Source organism: Hylobates moloch, unplaced genomic scaffold (genome assembly GCF_009828535.3).
Source record: "Hylobates moloch isolate HMO894 unplaced genomic scaffold, HMol_V3 SCAFFOLD_4, whole genome shotgun sequence".
NCBI classification, from domain to species: Eukaryota; Metazoa; Chordata; class Mammalia; order Primates; family Hylobatidae; genus Hylobates; species Hylobates moloch.
The window spans coordinates 104,610,263-104,632,279 of record NW_026652279.1 but is presented as its reverse complement, the minus strand read 5'-3'; the positions used below and the strand labels follow the sequence as shown (position 1 = coordinate 104,632,279).

Here is a 22,017-nt window from a genome sequence, read left to right as displayed (position 1 = left end):
TTTTCCTGCCTCAGCCTCCCAAGTAGCTGGGATTACAGGCGCATGCCACCACACCCAGTGAATTTTTATATTTTTAGTAGAGATAGGGTTTCACCACGTTGGCCAGGGTAGTCTCAAACTCCTGACCTTCAGTGATCCACCTGCCTTGGCCTCCCAAAGCACTGGGATTACAAGTGTCAGCCACCGCGCCCAGCCACCTCTTCGGATTTTTAACAGCACAAAGGTTTTGCCAGACCAACCAGACTGCCTACCCCCACCTCTCAAATTAGATTCTCCTGAAACTATCAAACGAAGGAACACAAAATAGAAACATACATAAGAAATTCTTTCAAACCGGTCAATACTTTGCTAGTTTCACCATGCTGCAATGTGTGATTCACACAGCAGACCAGGAATGGTATTTTTTTTTCTGTAGAGAGGGCAACCATGGACTTGAGCGGACTATAAATCCAAGTTGCTGGAGAAAAAGCTCATGATAGCAACCTGGGGCACCACCATGAGAATCTTAATGTGCTCTTTCTTAACACCTTGTTCTTGACTTCGTTCATTTGCTTCTGATTATTTTTAGTGTTGTCAATTATTTAGCTAACAGGCAGAAAACTAGGCTTTTATTGACATCCAAAGGGACTCTCCTGAGTGTAATAATGAAGGCAGTTTATCGAATGCCTGTGAGGTTGCTTTCTAATTGTACGCATTAATCTGCCCGTGCAAGCTGGCTGAAAATACACAAGCAGATTGCACATGCAGATGGAGCACACAGGATGGTTTTTATGAAAAGACCTCTGGAATGCACTTTTGCAGTACTGTCTTTTCCCTAAAAATCGAATGACTGTGACTGTTTCAACGAGCGGCTGAGAGCAGAACAGATTAATGGTGCATTAAGTCTGCTACTCTGGCTGGGGACAGACTCCAATTTCACAATTTACAATTAGTTTTAGGATTCTTGAGCCTGAAAACAGAGGGTAGAAATCGGCAGTTAGCCTTGGTCTAAGTTTCAAGGTTATTGTTAGTCTCTGTAATTATTTACTACTTATAAAAATTCATGTGTGATACCTTTGGGTGGACTTTTCTATTAGATAGAAGATGTGAAGTAACAGTTGGTAAGCCTTTTTTAAAAAACAATCATAGGATTTTGTGATTTAGATTCTTTAAAACATTGGGTAAAATAAATCTCAGCATTTTAAATTTTAATTGGTAATTTGTTGTTGGTGGTGGGGGGTGTGGTCATCTTTCCAATTGCGTTTTTGTGGAAGAGTGTTAAGACAGGTTTGAATTTGGAGCCTATTTAACCAGCTAGGGTAAGAATGTGAGTGAAGCAGGACAGATGCATTTTGTGTGTGGGTATTAGGAAAAAGTGTTCTTTTAAGAATTTTCTAGACATATAAGAATTGGCTACATTTTAAACATTAACAATTTAAAATTCATGTCTAATAACCACTTGATGACCAATAAAGGAAAGTCTCTCTCTTCTTTTTTTTTTTTTTTTTTTGATACGGAATCTCATTCTGTTGCCCAGGCTGGAGAGCAGTGGCTCAGTCTCAGCTCACTACAACTTCTGCCTCCTGGGTTCAGGCGATTTCTCCCGCCTCAGCCTCCCCAGTAGCTGGGGCTATAGGCATGCACCACCATGCCCAGCTAATGTTTTGTATTTTTAGTAGAGATGGGGTTTCACCATATTGGCCAGGCTGGTCTTGAACTCCTCCTGACCTCATGTGATCCACCTGCCTCGGCCTCCCAAAGTGCTGGGATTACAGGCATGAGCCACGTTCCTGGCCCAAAGCCGCTCTTTTCAACCCTTAAAAATATCAGATTCTCACTTATCTCTCCTTGATCTGGGAAAGACCTGGAAGGGGTAAGAGTGTCTCTACATATGCAAATTTCTCCCACAAAAGACAGCTTTACAGGGCCATTTCAAAATATGCCGAAGAAATATATTTTGGGGTAAAAAATTTTTATTTCCTTCAGGGTCTGCTATCTGTCATGTGATGCTGTACCAGAGTCAGGTTGGAATTTGGTATCTTATTGCCACAAAGAGTCTGTTAGGGCAGTCTATGACGTCTATTTTAATGTGCTGGTTAGTTGTGCCTAAACTCCAAAAGGGAAGGGGCATTTAGAATTTGGTGGTGCATGCCTGTAGGTCCATCTTCTTGGGAAGCTGAGGTGGGAGGATCGCTTGAGCCCAGGAATTTGAGGTTACAGTGAGCTATGATCATGCCACTGCACTCTAGCCTGAGCAACTGCACTCTAGCCTGAGCAAGAGAGCGAGACCTCGTCTCACCAAAAAGAAAAAAAAAAGCCACTCGAGTTCCTGCAGAGCTTGGTGAGAAGCAGAGCATGGCCGCTTCCCCCATGGCCCTCCCAGGAAAGCGGGGTCCAAGGACAAGCAAGCCTCTGCACTGCAGGCACCTGGAGCCCTTGCCATGGCTGTGCACCGGCAGGGCCCAGGCCTTGATGCAGAGGAGGACCCCTCTCTCCACTCCACCTCTTTGACCATCAGGCAGGCGCCTCTCTGAGCCCAGTCCCAGCTGGCTGCTGGGCCTCCCGGCCTAACCCTGCCTGGCCTAGATGAAGCCTTCAGGATGCAGCCCCTTTGGGTGGCGCCGGTGTGCGGGGTGGGAAGCCTGGCAGCTGCGGGAACACCATGGAGAGCGCTGTGGGGTGAGGCCTGGAAGGCGGGTCTGCAGACGGACCCGACTCCGCCACCTCTGTAGGCCTGGAACCCTGCAGGACTGGGGCCTGGGGTGACCACTCTGTCCCAGTTGGGTGAGGCCTGCCTCATTCTTGACGACGACGGATCAAGGCCTTAACAGTCTGGAAGGTGAGCAGAGCCTTCCATGAAACTGCTAGAAGCCACCAGGCGGGGTTGATCTCCCATCTACCATACCTTCATGTCAGAAGAGAAACGGTAGGATAAGAAGCCACATTTGGGCAACGGAAAGGCCCACTGGTCTTTGGAAAAGATGTACTGGCCCTGTATAGAAGACCTGTGTATGTCATAGGAAAAACTGCTCTCAACTGACCTCCCCAAAGTTTTAAAAGAACGCTTGCTACATCCAGCCCTTCTAGATGTAAACAGGTTTTGCCAAATTATGATAGAAGAGTCATAAAATTACACATCTTGCAAATGCTCACTTCTTAAAAAAACCATAGAAAATGTCTTCTGGGATGACTTTTTGAAATGGATTTGTGAGACCACCTCTGGAAGTGACATCAGGGATGACATGTCCACATTTGTTCAGTGGGTAAGAGGACTTGGGGTGGAAGACCTGAGAAGGAGGAGAAGAAGGCTCCATGGTAGACTGATGATATTTAGGAGACATTTTCATATTTTAACCATCGCTTTGTGTGTGTATTTTATTCCTCACTACTGTATATATGGTTGGCAACACTAAGTACTTTTTTTTGAAATGTCTGGGCTTTCTTCTAGATGTTCTGAAGTGCCTGATATGTTTTAAAAGTACAGGTAGTAAAATAACACATTTTGTGAACATCTTTTTGTTGAAATTCATATGAAATGTTGTTTTTAGTGGAAACTGGCCAAACCACCTCTTGAGTAATACAACATTGTGTTTCAGGGGAGGAGGGAGGTGGGGGAAGTGGAAAGAGCTCTATGCCCATGTGCCTATAGTGAGGCAAGAGTAACCATTGTCCCTTACGTCTGTGAGTGTTGTCTTACTTATCTGTGTTTACAGTGTATATAAAGCAGTGATCCCCAACCTTTTTGGCACAGGGAACTGGCTTTGTGGAAGGCAATTTTTCCATGATGGGGCAAGGGGGATGGTTTTGGATGAAACCGTTCCACCTCAGATCATCAGGCATTAGTTGGATTCTCATGAGAAGCATGTAACCCAGATCCTTCATATGTGCAGTTCACAATAGAGTTTGTGCTCCTAAGAGATTCTGATACCACTGCTGTTCTGACAGGAGGCGGCGCTCAGGTGGTACTGCCCACTCACCGCCTGCTGTGTGGCCCAGTTCCTAACAGGCCACAGACCGGTACCCATCTGGCCCAGGGGTTGGGAACCCCTGATATAAAGGACAACCAAGTCCTAATTTACAACATCTAGTCCTTCTAGATATAAAAGAGGTTGCCTATGTATGACAAAAGTAGAGTCTGTAAACTAATATATTGTATAAATTTTGTTTTAAAATTCCTAGGAAATACTGTCTTCTGAAAATTTGAGCATTATTGAGTTGATGGGGAAGGAAAGGTTCTAGTCCAGAATGTTCATAGTTTGAAGGCATTTTCTTTTTTTTTTGAGACGGAGTCTCGCTCTTTCACCCAGGCTTGAGTGCAGTGGCGCAATCTCGGCTCACTGCAGGCTCCGCCCCCCGGGGTTCACGCCATTCTCCTGCCTCAGCCTCCCGCGTAGCTGGGACTACAGGCGCCCGCCACCTCGCCCGGCTAATTTTTTGTATTTTTAGTAGAGACGGGGTTTCACCGTGTTAGCCAGGATGGTCTCGATCTCCTGACCTCGTGATCCGCCTGCCTCGGCCTCCCAAAGTGCTGGGATTACAGGCGTGAGCCACCGCGCGCGGCCGAAGGCATTTTCAAATTACAACTATCCTTAGATGTGTGCAGTTTATTCAAGACTACTGTGTATGTAGTGGACAAATTAACTCCTTATCTAAAATATTTAGGCTATCTAGATGTTTAGAAGTGCTAGTTGAATATTAAATGTAGAAGTAGTAAAACATTGCTTTGTAAATATAGTTTTGCTACAATGGATAGGAAATACCTTCTTTTGTAAATGGAATTGATAAATCATCTCTGAGCAGTATAGTACTATCCATACTCATACAATGTTTTAGAGCAGGTGGGAAGGAAGGAATTGCAAAAGGTAAAATGCTGGTGTTTATATTTGAATATATTCAGACACCATTTTTCTGTGTGTTTTGTGCATTTAGTTTTGCTATGTGTATAGTGTATATAATGGACAAATAAGTCCTAATTTTGCAACATCTAAAGAGGTGCCAGTGTATGAGAAAGTACCTGGTAAAATCAGTACATTCTGTGTACTTTGTTTTGAGATTCATAGGAAAGCTCGTCTTCTGTAAGTCACTTCTGGATATGAATTTGTTCAACCATCTCTAAGCATTATACATGACTGTACTTGTCAACTGCATTGAAGGCAGAAGGAAGGAAGGAGGGAATGGTTCAAGGCCCAAATGGTCATATTTAGAAGATTCCTGAGATTCTAATCATTGTTATGTGTGTGCAGTTTTATTCAATAGGGCCGTGTATGTATTGGACAGTTCTTATATGAAATATCTAGTCTTTCTGTATACTTTGAAGTGCGTGGTATATTTAAAAGTAGGACTACTAGAATAATGCTTTTTGTAAATAGTTTTTAAAAACAGATGGGAAATACTGTCTTCAGAAGTGGAATTGTTAAACCACCTCTGTGAACAGTATACTACTCTCTGTACTTGTTCGTTTGGTTGAGGGAGGTGAGAGGGAAGAAGTTGCAAAAGGTGTTTTGCTTTGCTAGTACATACTAGAAAATTTCAGCTAATCTGTCGCCCTGTATGATATGTACATGTCATTTAACTTTGCTGTACCTTATATATTGTGTACATACTGGACAAATGGGTTCTTATTTTATATCTAGTCTCTACAGTGGAAAACTTAAGTCCTATTTGAAACAGCTAGTCTTTTGAGATATTTAAAAAGGCACAACACATTAAAAGTAGAAGACTAACACCCATTAGGTATTTTTATGTTGTTATTTCACAGGAGTGGTTTCATTTGGGAAGAGAGTCATTGAACTTGGTGTTTTGGAGAGTATGCTGACTGTTCATTGGATGGTGGCAGGTGCGGGGAGGAGTAAGTATGCAGAGAGAGGCTGTGAGTTAGATTAGTTCAGATTATCTAGCCATTGTTCTATATGTGCATTTTAATTAATATTGGTGTGTATCAAAGGATAAACAAGCCCTAATGCTAAAAGTTTGTTAAAAGTAGAGGTAGTAAAATAATTCCTTCTCAAATGTCCTTTTGTTAGTTTTTAGGAAGTCCTGTCTTCTGGGAGTGACCTTTGTTAATCTGCCTCTTGGAGCTAGACATTGTTCTCTACTTAGTCACTAGAATGGTGGAAGAGGGTGAAAGGAAGGGCTTTTTGCTAGTATCTCCATATATAGAAGACTGTCTTAGATTATAACCATAGGTCCATATGTGCATTTTTAGTAAAGTGCCTGTGTTTATTGTGGACCAAGTTAATTATTTTGCAATATCTAAGCTTTATAGATGTCCTGAGGTAACAAAGTATGATAAAAAGTAGAGCTAGTGAATTAGCCAATTTGTACATTTTTTTCAGTTATAATTGATAAAAAAAAAAGATGCATATTGGACATGGAATTGTTAAACCACTTCTGAGCAGTGTAGGTCAGGGCTTGTTCATTAGGTTGGCAGAAGAGGGGCAGAAGGAAATAAAAAGGGAGAGATGTATACAGATGTGTTCATATTTACATTTTGATGCTAGCCATTGAGGTAGCTGTATCTCTTTTGGTTGTATTACAGGAATACATTAAGTAATTAAATAGAAACATACCTTCTTGCTAATATTTTAATGTTGTAGATCTGATAATTTTCCTAGAAACATTATACTTAGTATACTCTGTTGCTTTATGTTTCATTTTAAATTGAGCATTAAGGGAATGCTGTATTTTAATCGGAACTCTGCCAATACCTTTATCTAGAGGTCTGTTGCCGTTTTTGTCTTCTATGAAACTTTTGTCCTAAGACAGATAGGATTACATTCTTTTTTTCTAACAGATTGAGTTCGTGTAGTGTATTTTTGGTTATCAAAATACTTATATGGCTTTGGGATTTTCAATTGGTAAATATTCATGGTATGAAAAAGCATGATACATACGATAAGATCTCAATCCTATAAAATTGGATATTGTGTCTGTATACACACAGGACCTAGAAGGACATGTCAAACTTAACAACTACTTGTGCTTGTGGATGACTTTGTTCTTTGCTTCTTGTGTTTTTTCAGCTTGCTTTTAAAGAAGAAAGATTATTTTAAAAGCTTAAAAAACACCTGCTAAGTAATTTTGAACCTGTGGAATGTCAGGCTCAGTATTTGGCACATTTCATATAGGCTTTTTTTCATTTAATTCTCAGATTAACCCTATTAGGGATGTATCATCCCCATTTTAGAGGTGGAGGCTTGGATAATTAAAATTTTCCCAAAGTCACAGAGACAGTGAGTGATACGACTAAATCTAGCTCTTTTTTTTTTTTTGAGACGGAGTCTCGCTCTGTCGCCCACGCTGGAGTGCAGTGGCGCAATCTCAGCTCACTGCAAGCTCCGCCTCCCGGGTTCATGCCATTCTCCTGTCTCAGCCTCCCCAGCAGCTGGGACTACAGGCACACACCACCACGCCCGGCTAATTTTTGTATTTTTAGTAGAGACAGGGTTGCACCGTGTTAGCCAGAATGGTCTCCATTTCCTGACCTTGTGATCCGCCTGCCTCAGCCTCCCAAAGTGCTGGGATTACAGGCATGAGCCACCGCGCCCGGCCTAAATCTAGGTCTTGAGATTTTTGGGGGTTAGGGAAAATAGGTAATTGAGAGGCATGATATGTACTTTGAAGGTCAGGAATATCTGAGTAGGGTGTGGGGGTGGTGAGCACTGTAGAAACACAGGCTACCTGTGGAGAGGATATTGGAGAGGGTGGGACAGACAGCTCAGAGAGAAAGACTTGGGCAGTTGACTTCTATTTCTTCCTACCAAGATCTGGATTTTGCTAGAATAGGCAAAAGTAAAGCTGAGGAAATGTGTCTGCTTTCTCTGGGATCAGCATATATGAATGACCTCCTCTTCCCAGGCCCAACATGGATTAGTACCGTAATTAAACTTACTGTAGGGTAGGTGGACTTTTGTGACCTCTCCTGGCTGCACTTTATTCCTAGGTACAATTTCCAGCCTTGTTTCTAGGGCAGAAGGGGCTCAGTTCTAAAAACCTCAGTTGGAAAAGCTCTTGGAACCAAGCCCATTCCAAAATAGGGCCTTCCTATTTCTAAATTGCCTTGCACCACCTTGAGCTCAGCCTGTCGATTGTAATATTGGAAAGTTTTCTTCATTTTTGCCATTGAAACCATGCATCTTCTTTACTTCCATTTGAATAATAGTGTGATTAGTTCCTATGGGGCACATCTTCATCTATTTTAGTCTCCTAGAGCTGAGAATCCAGGCAAGTCAGCTGAATATGCACACGTAGGCACCAAGTTTGCCTTCCAATATGCTCACAAAACTTCTAATGCCCTTCATGGGAGCTTCTGAAAGACACTTAAGGGCTCAGTTGATCCCTTATCCATATGGTAGGCTTAAATCCAGCCTTGAATTTTATAATCCAGGTAAGGTGAATAGAAAGTCATCCTATTCATATCTTTCTATCTTATGCTAATAAAGTGAACTTACAGATACAAAAATCTCATATTTTGTTCAGAATAAGACTGAACAGCTTATGAAAAATCTGGTCAGAGGAATTCCTACCTATTGAATGTAAAATTATGTTGATGGTTAAAACCATATTACAGTCTCTACCCACTATCAGTTCTCCTTGCAGATATCCTAGTGTATGTTACCTCATTTTCATTCCCACTGCCACTGCCCTGATGTCAGTATTATCACATGCCACTTGAATCATGGCCTGTGTCTTTTGTGATAACTTGTCACCCCCTGGACTACTGCAATGACTTTGTTACTATCTTTGCAACAGTCTCTTCGTTGTCTTACATGTTTTGTCAAGTTTAGTTTTCTAAAACACAGCTTTAGTCATGTCAGTCTACTGGTTGAACAGATTTTATTATCTCCTATTCCTGCTGCCTATAAAATGAATTCCAGACTCCTTAGACATGCCATGGGGAACCATGGGCCATCTTAGATGTCAGAAAGGACTTATAGCATTTGGGTCTGTGTCAGGTTGATGTGGTTTGGCTGTGTCCCCACCCAAATCTCATCTTGAATTGTAGCTCCCATTATTCCCATGTGTTGTGGGAGGGGCCTGGTCAGAGGTAATTGAATCATGGGGGTGGATCTTTCCCATTGCTGTTCTTGTGATACTGAATACGTCTCATGAGATCTGGTGGTTTTATAAAGGGCAGTTCCCCTGCACCCGCTCTCTCTTGCCTGCTGCCATGTAAGATGTATCTTTGCTCCTCCTTCACTTTTCACCATGATTGTGAGGCCTCCCCAGCCATGTGGAACTGTGAGTCAATTAAACCTCTTTTTCTTTATAAGTTGCCCAGTCTCGGGTATGTCTTTATTAGCAGTGTGAGAACAGACTAATACGTAGGTGATTTAGGGGAAGGTTTAAGGAAGCAGAGCTTTGCTCTGAATTGGATCTTATCAGGAAGCAGGGGTAGGTCTATGATGAGGTATCTTAATCAATTCTATCTAGAAGGAAGGAAGACCAGAGTGAGACTCATGCTGTAATTGATAAAGAAGCAGCAGTCACTCATATTAGCCATAATTTTGGGATCTTTGGTCACTCTTGTAGTTCGTACAAGGTCCATGTATCTTTTTGTGTTCAGACATGTTATACAGTGATCTTGTTTTTGTTATGAGCTATTATAGTCACAATGACCTCTTCTGATGTTGACATTATGTGACATTGGTTACTTTCAACAGGAGAACACCAAGGCCTAGCTGTGAGTGCCAGGCCAGTTTTTTATTTTTATTTTTTATCATACTTTAATTTCTGGGATACATGTGAAGAATGTGCAGGTTTGTTACATAGGTATACACGTGCCATGATGGTTTGCTGCACCCATCAATTCATCATTTACATTAGGTATTTCTCCTAATGCTACCCCTCCCCTAGCCACCTACCCCGTTACAGGCCCTGGTGTGTGATGTTCCCCTCCCTGTGTCCATGTGTTCTCATTGTTCAACTCCCACTTATGCATGAGAACATGCGGTGTTTGTTTTTCTGTTCCCGTGTTAGTTTTCTGAGAATGATGGTTTCCAGCTTCATCCATGTCTCTGCAAAGGACACGAACTCATCCTTTTTTATGTCTGCATAGTATTCCATGGTGTATATGTGCCACATTTTCTTTATCCAGCCCAACATTGATGGGCATTTGGGTTGGTTCCAAGTCTTTGCTATTGTGAACAATGCTGCAATAAATATACGTGTGCATGTGTCTTTATAGTAGAATGATTTATAATCCTTTGGGTATATACCCGATAATGGGATTGCTGGGTCAAATGATATTTCTGTTTCTAGATCCTTGAGGAATTGCCACACTGTCTTCCACAATGGTTGAACTAATTTACACTCCCACCAACAGTGTAAAAGTTTTCCTATTTCTCCACATCCTCTCCAGCAACTGTTTTTTCCTGACTTTTTAATGATTGCCATTCTAACTGGCATGAGATGGTATCTCATTGTGGTTTTGATTTGCATTTCTCTAATGACCAGTGATAGTGAGCTTTTTTTCATATGTTTGTTGGCTGCATAAATGTCTTCTTTTGAGAAGTGTCTGTTCATATGCTTTGCCCACTTTTTGATGGGGTTGTTTTTTTCTCGTAAATTTGTTTAAATTCTTTGTAGATTCTGGTTATTAGCCCTTTGTCAGGTGGATAGATTGCAACAATTTTCTCCCATTCTGTAGGTTGGCCAGGCCAGTTTTTTTCTTTCTCTGTATGCAATTAATAATTGGTAAAAAATAAAAGTTGACTAGTTCCGTTTTTACAAAATAGTTTCACTTGGTTTTCTTATCACTGGAACCTAGTACCATCCATGTTCTCCTTTTGGGAGGGCAGGGGATGTGGGGGTTAGACTGCCTGAGTTTAAATTATAACACTTTTCCTCATTAATAGAACATTATTTAACCTCTTGGGGCCTTGTTTCCTCACATATAGCCTGGGGTAGGGGGTAACAATAGCTGCTAACTCGGAAGAAGATTAATTGATACAATCCACATAAGAAATCTAGGATAGCGTTTGGAAAGAGACGCTGAATACAGTGTAACTCCAACAAGGACAGCAGAGGAAGAAGTGAGGGAAAGTAAGCAGCCAACTCCAGCCTTTACCTCCAATGATAGAGCCTGAGAACCTCTTCTTGATGCGTAAGATTCACTAAGAAGGCCCTGGGGCCCAGAAAGTGCTCCTGGTAAACATGCTGTACCTGAGAGAATATATGGTCCCCATCCTGGAGACAAGCCATCTGCATAGCCAACTTCATCACTTCTATGTGAACTCTAAGAGCCTTATTTTAAAAATTATATGAAAATGAACTCTAGTCGAACAAATAATAAATCCAAGAAAAGAGGAAGGCATAGATACCAGAACAATTGTGAACAAAGAAGACAGTGACATTTGTGGTCAAATATATGCTTGTTTTTCTGTTTAAATAAGAATCAACAGGATCTAATTAAAATCATGGAGGATTTTAGCACTAGAAGAGGCACAAGGAAGAGACAGGGATATGAACTACAATAAGTTTTTTTCGTTTGTTGCATGAGCGAATGTTGGATATTGATATCAATTCCAGAGATTCATAGAAAAATGTGCTTATTATATGTTTAATTATGTACTTATGTGTACAAATTAGGATAAATAACACAAAAACATATAAGTATAATACAACAAGTAAAAATTTGATCATCAATTTCTGCCTTTACAATAAAAGGCAGAAAAGGTGGAATTTTTCAATAAAAAGTAACAAAAAAGCAAAATATTAAGTCCAATAAGTCAGCATTCACAAAAAAGGTATACAGGCTAAATTATCTTATTAGAATAAAAGCTCTTGGATTGCCTAAAAAAATACAAATCTAGCTATATTTGATTAGAAAGGATATCTATAAATCAAGAATTGAAAACAAAGTTATACACGTAAATGTTAACAAAAGAAGCAATATTAGTATGAGACAAATTGAATTCAAGGTGAAAAACATTCAACACGATAAAAGATATTTATGCAGATAAAATATATAATCCAAAGGAAAATGTGAGTCACAAATCTTTATCAAAATAGATTTGAAATACATACGACAAAAACTATTTGTCTCTAATATAGACTATGGATTTGCCAAATTTTCCTTTTATTTAACTAATTCTCCATAGAAATTAACAGACTAAGTGAACCAAAAAACTCTGTAAGGAAAGGAGAATTTGAATAACAATGCTAGGCATAATTGTATAGACATAGAATATTGTACCCAATATATGAAAACACATATTCTTTATAAATACTGACTTTAAAAAGACTGACTAAAATCTACTACAAAATTGGCCATGTTCAAGGCCTCAAAGACTCTTGGTAACCTCCAAAAAAACCCCAAATCCTAGAAAGCCACAGTCCCTGAGAAAAATGGAGTAAAATTAGAAATTAAGCAATATGAAATTATAAAGTCTATTTACTTAAAAATTTTTTCTGTTTCTTTTTTTTTTTTTTTCTCCAGTGTCTTGCTCTGTCACCCAGGCTCGAGTACAGTGGCATGACCATGGTTTGCTGTAGCCTTGACCTCCTGGGCTTGAGCAATCCTCCCACCTCAGCCTCCCAAGTAGGGGGACTACAGGTGTGCACCACTAGGCCCAGCTAATTTTTTAATTAAAAAATTTAAACTATCTTTAAAAATGACTATTGGGGAAAAATTAAAACCAAAACTGAAATTACTCTGAGATAAAAGACTAAAAACTTTAAAGCTGGTTGGAATAACAAACTGTTATTGGCATTGTAATCAATCTATGAATTGAATTATTGAATGCTATAGAGAATCTAAAGTAGACCCATGTTTATATAAAAATTCAGTATTTAGGACTTTAACTATGAATGAAAGTATTTCTTTCAAACCAATGTCAAAAGAATAGACAATTTGACAATTTGTATTGAATCAACACAATAAAAATGTAATGAAGGATGATTTTATACTTTGGGGGTAGAAACTCCTTTTTAAGCAATATACAAATCTCAGAAGCCATAAAGAGAGACCATAGATTTAAGTACATAAAAATTTTAAAATACATGATAGAAGATATAATGAAGAACATTTTAAGTAAATAATAATCTAGGAAAAAATATTTGTGTCAAACATAATGGATAAAGGCTTAATTTCACAAAGAATGTTTATAGGATAATAAGAAAATAACAACTCAAAAATTGGCAAATTACTTGAACAAGCAGTTAAAAGAGGAAATAGGAACCAAAATATTCAGCTTCACTAATGATTAGAGAAACACAAATATAGATTTTATTATTACAGTGGCAAAAATATCAATGGGTTGATAATACTTCACGTTAGGAAAGGAGCTTTCATTTATTCAACAATGAGCATGAGTCAGGTGTGGTAGCACGTGCCTGTAGTCCTGTCTACTTGGGAGGCTGAGGCAGGTGGATCGCTTGAGCCAGGAGTTTGAGGCTGCAGTGAGTTATGATCACACCACTGCACTCCAGGCTGGGTGACACAGGGGAGACCCTATCTCTTAAAAACCCTAAACAGAAAAATCCACTAAACCAATAAGCACTTGGTGTGTGTCAAGCACTATACTAGGTTCTAGGCATATATTGTGAATAAAGCAAATATGGCTCCATGAGCAAATGTGGAAATTAATAGACAAGCTGACAAAGAACTGTGTAGGATAACTGTGTAGGATTCGAACAATTCCTATGAAGGAACATAGTGTTAGAGATAGGGTAAGTGACTGAGCATAATGGGACTAGGAAGGGAACATCTCCTTAGCATGATAGGTAGGACCCGACTTTCCAAGAAAATGACATTTGAACTGAAGATAAAAGGATGAGAAGGAACCAGCCATACTGAGAAAGAGAAAGAAAGTTCTAGGCTGAGGCAATGCCATATAGGGTACTCAGCAACCTGAAAGGAAGCTAGTGTGTTTGGGCCGAAGAGAAAAAAAGAGATCATGAAGTTGACAAGACAGGCAGGAGCTAGGCAGGTCAAGTGGACCACACAGGCCATGGCACAGAGTCTGCATTTTTTTCAAGCCACAGGGATAACCTGTAGAAGATTTTTATTTTTCAGAAAGAAATGACTACTCTGGTTGCTGTGTTGTGAATAGATTTGAGAAGGCAAGAGAAGAAATGGAGAAACTACTAAAGATATTACTGCAGTAGTCCAGATAAGAGTTGGTGGTGGCTCAGCTTAAGTGATGTCAGTGCAGAGAAAAGTACAGGCATGCCTTGTTTTATTGCACTTTGCTTTATTGCACCTCACAGATATTTCATTTTTTAAAATTTTATAAATTGTCAGTTTGTGGCAACCCTGTGTTGAGCAAGCCTATTGGTGCCATTTTCCCACTTTGTGTCATAGTGTCACATTTTGGTAATCTGTACAATATTTCAAACCTTTTCATTATGATTACATCTGATTTGGTGATCTATGATCAGTGATCTTTGTTGTTACTATTGTAATTGTGTTGGGGACCCACAAACCCTGCCCACAAATGACAGTGAATTTAATCAATAAATGTTGCATGTGTTCTAACTGATCCCCTTACTGGCTGTTCCCCTGTCTATCTCTCTCTCCTCTTTGGATCTTCCTATTACCTGAGACACAACAATACTGAAATTAGGCCAATTAATAACCCTACAATGGCCCTAAGCATGCAAGTAAAAGGAAATATCACATGTCTCTCATTTTAAATCAAAAGCTAAAAATGACTAAGCTCAGTGTGGAGCCATGTTAAAAACCAAGATAGGACAAAAGCTAGACCTCTTGCACTAGTTAGCCAAGTTGTGAAGCAAAAGAAAAGTTCTCAAAGGAAATTAAAAATGCTACTCCAGTGAATATGTGAATGATAAGAAGGCAAAATAGCTGTATTGCTAATATGGAGAAAGCTCAAGTGATCTGGATAGATCAGACCAGCCAAAACATTCCCTTAAGCCAAAACCTAAGCTAGAGCAAGGCCCTAACACTCTTTAATTCTATGAAAGCTGAGAGAGATGAGGAAGCTGCAAAAGAAAAGTTAGAAACTAGCAGAGGTTGGTTCATGAGGTTTAAGGAAAGAAGCCTGCTCCATAATATAAACATGCAATGTGAAGTAGAAAGTGCTGATGTAGAAACTGCAAGATATCCAGAAGATCTAGTTAAGATCATTGATGAAGGTGTGTATACTAAACAACAGATTTTTTTTTTTTTTTTGAGACAGAGTCTTGCTTTGTCTCCCAGGCTGGAGTGCAGTGGCACGATCTCAGCTCACTGCAACCTCCTCCTCCCATGTTCAAGTGATTCTCCTGCCTCAGCCTCCTGAGTAACTGGGATTACAGGCACCCACCACCATGCCCAGCTAATTTCTTGTATTTTTAGTAGAGACGGTGTTTCACCATGTTGGCTGGGCTTGTCTTGAACTCCTGACCTCAGGTGATCTGCCCACCTCAGCCTCCCAAAGTGCTGAGATTACAGGGGTGAGCCACTGCGCCCAGCCTAACAACAGATTTTTAATGTAGATGAAATGGCCTTCTACTGGAAGAAAATGCCATCTAGGACTTTCATAGCTAGAGAGGAGAAGTCAATACATACTTCAAAGGACAGGCTAACTTTTGTTAGGGGCTAATGCAGATGGTGACTTTAAGTTGAAGCCAATGTTCATTTGCCATTCTGAAAATCCTAGGGCCCTTAAAAAAGTATGCTAAATTGTGTGTATGCTCTACGAATGGAACAACAAAGCCTAGATGACAGCACCTCTGTTTACATCATGGTTTACTAAATATTTTAAGCCCACTAATAAGACCTGCTCAGAAGAAAAGATTCCTTTCAAAATATTGCTGCTTGTTGACAATGCACCTAATCACCCATGAAAACAACATTAATCTCCTTGTATATTTCCCAGGCATCTCAAAGTTAGCAAATCTAAACTTAAACTTTTGATATTTTTCTCCCAAACCTTGGTTCTAATACCTATTAGGATATTTGGCAGTATTTCTAAACCAAATATCAAAACCAAGAACCAAGGTTTGGGAAGAAAAATATCAAAAGTTCAAGGTCAGACATGCTAAGTTTGAGATGCCTGGAAGATATACAAGGAGATTAATGTTTTCACGCTTGCGAATGCAGTCTCCATTCTGCAGCCTATGGATCAAGGAATAAATTTGATGTTCACATCTTATTATTTAAGAAATAGATTTTTAAAGGCTATAGATGGTGATTCTTCTGATGGATCTGGGCAAACTAAAATTAAAACCTTCTAGAAGGGATTTACCATTCTAGATGCCATCAAGAACAATTGTGATTCATGGGAGGAGGTAAAAATATCAACGTTAACAGGAATATGGAAAAGGTTGATCCCAGCCCTCATGGATGACATTGATGGTCTCACGACTTCAGTGGAGGAAGTCACTGCAGATGTGGAAATAGCAAGAGAACTAGAATTAGAAGTGGAGCCTGAAGATGTGACTGAATTGTTGCAATCTTATGATCAAACTTCAATGGATGAGGAATTGCTTTTTATGGATGAGCAAAGAAAGGGATTTCTTGAGATGGGAACTACTCCTGATGAAGATGCTGTGAACATTGATTAAATGACTTAAAATTTAGAATATTGTATAAACCTAGCCGATAAAATGGTGGCAGGGTTTAAGAGATTGACTTCCATTTTGAACGAAGTTCTACTATGGGTGAAATGCTGTCAAACAGCATTGCATGATACACACAAATCTTTCATGAAAGAAAGAGTCAATTGATGTGGCAAACTTCATTGTCCTATTTTTTTTTTGGCAATCCGGTCATGCAAGTCCGCCTCCGGTTCAGCCTTCTCCTGCCTCAGCCTTCCGGTAGTGGGATACAGGACCCGCCACCATGTATTTTTAGTAGAGACAGGGTTTCACTGTGGTCTCGATCTCCTGACCTTGTGATCCGCCCTCCTTGGCCTCCCAAAGTGCTGGGATTACCAGCGTGAGCCACCGCGCCCGGCCTTCATTGTCTTATTCTAAGAAATTGCCACAACAACTCTGGCCTTTAGCAACTACCACCTTGATTAGTCAGCAGGTATCAACAAGAGCCTCCACCAGCAAAAAGATTACAACTCACCAAAGGCTCAGATGTTAGCATTTTTTTTAGCAATAAAGTATTTTTAAAGTGTACATTTTTCAAGACATAATGCCATTGCACACCTAACAGACTCCAATCTAGTGTAAACCCAACTTTTATATGAATGGAAAACAAAAAAATTTATGTGACTCACTTTATTGTAATATTTCATTCGCTTTTTTGCAGTGGTCTGGAACCAAACTCACAATATCTCTGACATATGACTATACCTACATATTGTATGTAAGTTCAATAGGACATATTGATATTGGGGATGAAGAAGAAGGAAGAATCAAGGATGACTCCCAAGTTTCTGCCTTGAAGTGTTGGAGGTGTAGTGATGCCATGTACTGAGGTGGGGGCTACTAGGTGAAAACCAAGGTTTGGGAAGAAAAATATCAAGAGTTTAAGTTAAGTTTAAGTTTACATATTTAGAAAAATATCAAGAGTTTAAGTTTGAGATGGTTTGGAGATATCAAATGGGCAGTTGTACACATGAATTTGGTCTCACTGAGCAGATATGTGGGAAATATAAATTTAGGAATTATTAGCATGTAAATATAAAGCCATGAAAATGGATAAAGTCACTTAAGATGAAATTGCAGGTTTGAGAAGAGGGCCCAGGACCAAATACAGAGGAGCTCTATCATGTAGAGTTCGAGTAGATATGAAAGGACATCTGAGAGGTTGGGCAAATTAAGAGTGTGGTATCATGGAAAACAGGACAGACATATTTCCAAAAGAAGAAATTAGTCAGTTCTCCACTAGTATTGAAAGGTCAAATGAGAGGAAGACCAGTGACAATGGCTGTGATCTTGACATGAATGATTTGGGTATGATGATGGAGCTGGAGCTTGACTGAATTGGACTTATGAGTAAATGGAGATATGGGAATAGATTTGGCATTTATCAGTAACTCTTGAATAATTTGAAAATGAGAACAATGAAATGAGGCAGTAACTGGATGAGGCTGTGGAATAAAAAGTTTTCTTAAATTGATCATGTTTGTATGCTGATAGAAACGATCCAGGAGAGGAGGGGAAGACTAGACACAAGGGGATGACAGAAGAAATAAACTTGAGAAAGAATATATGAATAGGTTCCTGAGTATACATAACCAATGCTTAATGATTAGTCAATGATTAAAAGGAGAGTACTTCCCCTATTATAATTGAGGAAACACTCTTTACATTTTTGTTAAAGGAAGATAGGTACAGATATAGGAAGACTTAAAAGATTTTGTGTTGAGAAGATGAAAGACTTATTTCTCTATTCTCAATGAAGTATGAGGAGATTGTCAGCTGAGAACTGAGAACAAACTAAAGGTACAGGAGAAGAATTCATGAGTGGGCTGGGCATGGTGGCTCACACCTGTAATCCCAGCACTTTGGGAGGCTGAGGCAGGTGGATCACCTGAGGTCAGGAGTTTGAGACCAACCTGGACAACATGGTGAAACCCTGTCTCTACTAAAAATACAAAAAATTAGCCAGATATGATGGTGGGTGCCTGTAATCCCAGCTACTCAGGAGGCTAAGGCAAGAGAATCGGCTGAACCCAGGAGATGGAGGTTGCAGTGAGCTGAGATCACGCCATTACACTCCAGCCTGGGCAACAAGAGCAAAACTGTGTCTCAAAAAAATAATAAAAAAAAGAATTTATGAGTGAAATGGAGTAGAAGAATTCGGTAGGATGAAGCTAGAGTTAATGGACTTCATTTGAAGCCAGTCTACCTTATTACTCCATCCTTCTTCATACCTCCCATCCCAAAACACCAGATATATTATTTTTCCCAAGTTTGATTTACTTGTTCTGGTGCAGACTCAGAGAAAGCAGATGGTTGACTTGACCTAGGTTTGAGATTTTTCCAGATATGTATGATGGAAGCAGGGAGAAGAGGAAGAAAGGCATTTGTAAGGGAAAGATTTAAAAAATGGACTGTAGGCTCTAAGCTGCACAAGAATTAAAATAGATGGGAGCTGATGGTTAAAAAGAGGTGGGGAATCAGTGGTTTGGAAATCCTAGAGAGACTGGAATGTTGTTATATTGATAGTACTTGAGAGAAGAATATGGAATGACAGAAAGTTGTATTCAGGAATGGAATTTGTCAGATAGTTTGGAGAGAGGACATTTATTCATGACAACAATGTCCAGGGTATGGCCCTGGCAGTGTGGCTGAGGCAGAGTGAAGAAGAGCTACTGGAGACCAAGAAATCAAGAAACACAGCCTGTGGTGGGGGGCAGCACATAGGATATCCATGTTGACAGTAGTCAAGATAGGGAGGAAGGCTGAAGGTTTTTTATTAAATAAATAAATGCATACTATATTTAAAAGGCAGTGATACTTCTTCCATTCTTATTTCTTCTTTCTCTCATGATATGGAATGGCAGGTAGAAAGATCTCTCAAAGGTTGCTCCAGAACCCATGGGAGCGAATGTTCTGGTAGATTTGGGGCTTTCCTGATGAGGGCCAGGCCATGAGGGGGCAATGCTGGCATGAGGCCCAGTCACCTCTGAACCACTCATTAGTAGTCTGGTTGGTGGCAACCAGGTACAGAGCAAAGCACAGGTAGCTACCCAGGAGGAAGCTCAGGACCATTACAACGTTCTTCCCAACCATAACCCCAGCATGAAGACAATTGTTGGAAAGGTCAGGAACAGGTACTGAATAAGAAAAATCAAGTCCATAAACTGGAAGTGTCCAAGGTCATCAATGTAAGTCTAGTACAAATCCAACAATACCACCAAGTAGACCAGAAACGCAGTGCTCACAATGGCCATGGCAGCAGCTGAGGCCGCCAACATCAAGAGGTAGATGATAAAGTATTAATAACTGGTGTTCCAAGCCCAGATGCAGTTGTTCACCCAAACCCAATGATGGTCAAAATGGCGCACACACTGCAGTCAGTGCTTAGATCGAGCTGGTGTTCGTAAATCATAAGTAGAGCACCTCACCTCTTTAGAAACATCACTTCATCGAATTCATAAACTTGAAGAAATAATTCATTTGCTTTTCTTATAATGCCAGAATCAGTTACACAAGTTAGGGTAGAAATAAACGGGTTTACAATCAGAAGTAGATAGGGCAGAAGAAGGTAATACAGGAGAACTAGCTTTTGACAGTAGCCAAGTATTTCCCAGGTATATTCAATATTTACCATCCCTTGTAAGACTGGGTGAAGGATAATGAAGGTATGGTTTCATGTATGGAAGAGGAAATGAAGCAATTTTTACATGGCTTTCTGAAGACATTCTGGAATTATATAGGAAAATATCTGTGCTCCTGCCCTGACCAGGCATTTCAAATCATGAGTTTTCTAGCAAAAACAGATTGTAACATAACCAACTAGCGCCAAAGCCAGTAGAGCTGGAAGAGAACTAGGAAGTCCATGCTGGGGGGTATTCCTCTTGTTTGGATAATTTGCAGCCAGTAGCTCTGGTGTTCCTCCTCCCAGCATTCACAGAGAATTCAAAGAGCAGCTCCTCTTGGGCAGCAGTGTGTGCCTGACATGACGAGTAGCACCCAAAGCTGCAGGACATGGTTCCTTCAGGAGGCTGGGTCTGGCACCAGCCTTGACCAACTGCCAATTACATTATGCCCACACCTCCTGGGTGCACCAAAGGCTGAAATCTTAAACAAATGAGAGATGGTTGACCAGAAGGTTGAAGAATGACAATGGCAAAGAGGATGGTGTATTCTGTGTTGTGGGTACTATAGGAGCAAACATGTTTTGCAAGTGATGGGGGAAGTAATGGTCTGGAAGTAGATTGGGAGGAAACAGGATGTCTGCTTCATTTTCAGGCACCAAGGAATATGTATATGAGAAGTAAAATAGCTCCATTTCGGGGGGTCATGGGAAGTACTGTTCTCAAGAGGTGGTCAGGTTTCAGACAATGTGGGAAAATGAGGCAGACTCTTTTTCTTTTTTTTTTTTTTTACTTTTTAAGTTGAAATAATTTCCAACTTAGAGAAAAGATACAAAAATAGTAGAAAAATAGTTTCCAATAAAACCTTCTTCTAGCTAACATTAATATCTTATATAACCATCGTATAATGATCAAAATCAGAAAATTAACATTGGTACAATACTTTAATATAAACTACAGACCTTATTCACATTCCATCAGTTTCCCTCCAGTGCTCCTTTTCTATTTCAGGATCCAATTCAGGATCACATAAAACATTCAGTTATTATGATTCCTTAATTTCCTCCAATATGTGATAGTACCTCATTTTTTCCCTTCTCTTTCATGACCTTAACACATTCAGTGGGTAATGGATAGTTACTTTGTAGACTTCCCCCAATTTGGGTTTGTTTGATGTTTTCTCATGAATAGCTTGAAGTTATAATTTCCAACAAGAAAAGTACAGAAGTGATGCTGTGTCCTTCTCAGTGCATCACATCAGAGGATACATGATGGTCAGTATCCTTATCACTGGTGATATTTACTTGGATCATTTGGTAAGGTGATCTCCACTGTTAAGTTATTGTTTTTCTATTTATAATTGATGAATGTCTTGGGGGAGATACTTTAAGACTATACCAATATCCTGTTATCTGCAAACATTTGCCCAATGATTTTAGCCTACGTAAATGAATCTTGCCAACATTTTTTTTTTTTTTTTTTACCTGGATGTTTGCCTAATGGTGATTTTGTATTTGAGGAAGACTTTCTGACATGAGGTTAAGAATCCTGAGTTGTTAATTCTTGGTTAAAGATCAAGAGATTTTTGCCCCCTTGGAAAGGTTTGGAAGGCTAGAGGGAGGTGTGGGGGCTTAAGTGGTAGATATATGGGGCAGTGTGGGATTGAGAGACTGAGTGATATTGAATGATGGGTGAGACAGGGACACATGGAGGTGACCGAGGTAAATAGGAATGTGTAAGACAGGATAGGATTAGCACTTAAAGAAGGTTAGCCGTGGTTCTGAATTGCCACTTTCATAAAGTTAACTTTTGGTGAAAATGTAAGTTTGTGTAGATCAGCTTGGCACTATTAAGCATGGTTTAATCGTGAATA

At 39.9% G+C, this 22,017-nt stretch overlaps 2 protein-coding genes across 5 annotated transcripts in view; one reads left to right on the top strand and one right to left on the bottom strand.

The window, feature by feature from the left end:
- The window catches only part of EPSTI1 (epithelial stromal interaction 1), a 117,496-nt gene that overhangs the window by 42,071 nt on the left and 53,408 nt on the right, over positions 1-22,017 (top strand). The gene's annotated exons all lie outside the window — the stretch shown is intronic.
- Positions 19,354-20,455, bottom strand: LOC116467218 (palmitoyltransferase ZDHHC4). Its single transcript, XM_032150792.2, is given in 4 exon segments — positions 19,354-19,614; positions 19,617-19,960; positions 19,963-20,274; positions 20,401-20,455. Coding segments are annotated over 4 exon segments (972 nt in total).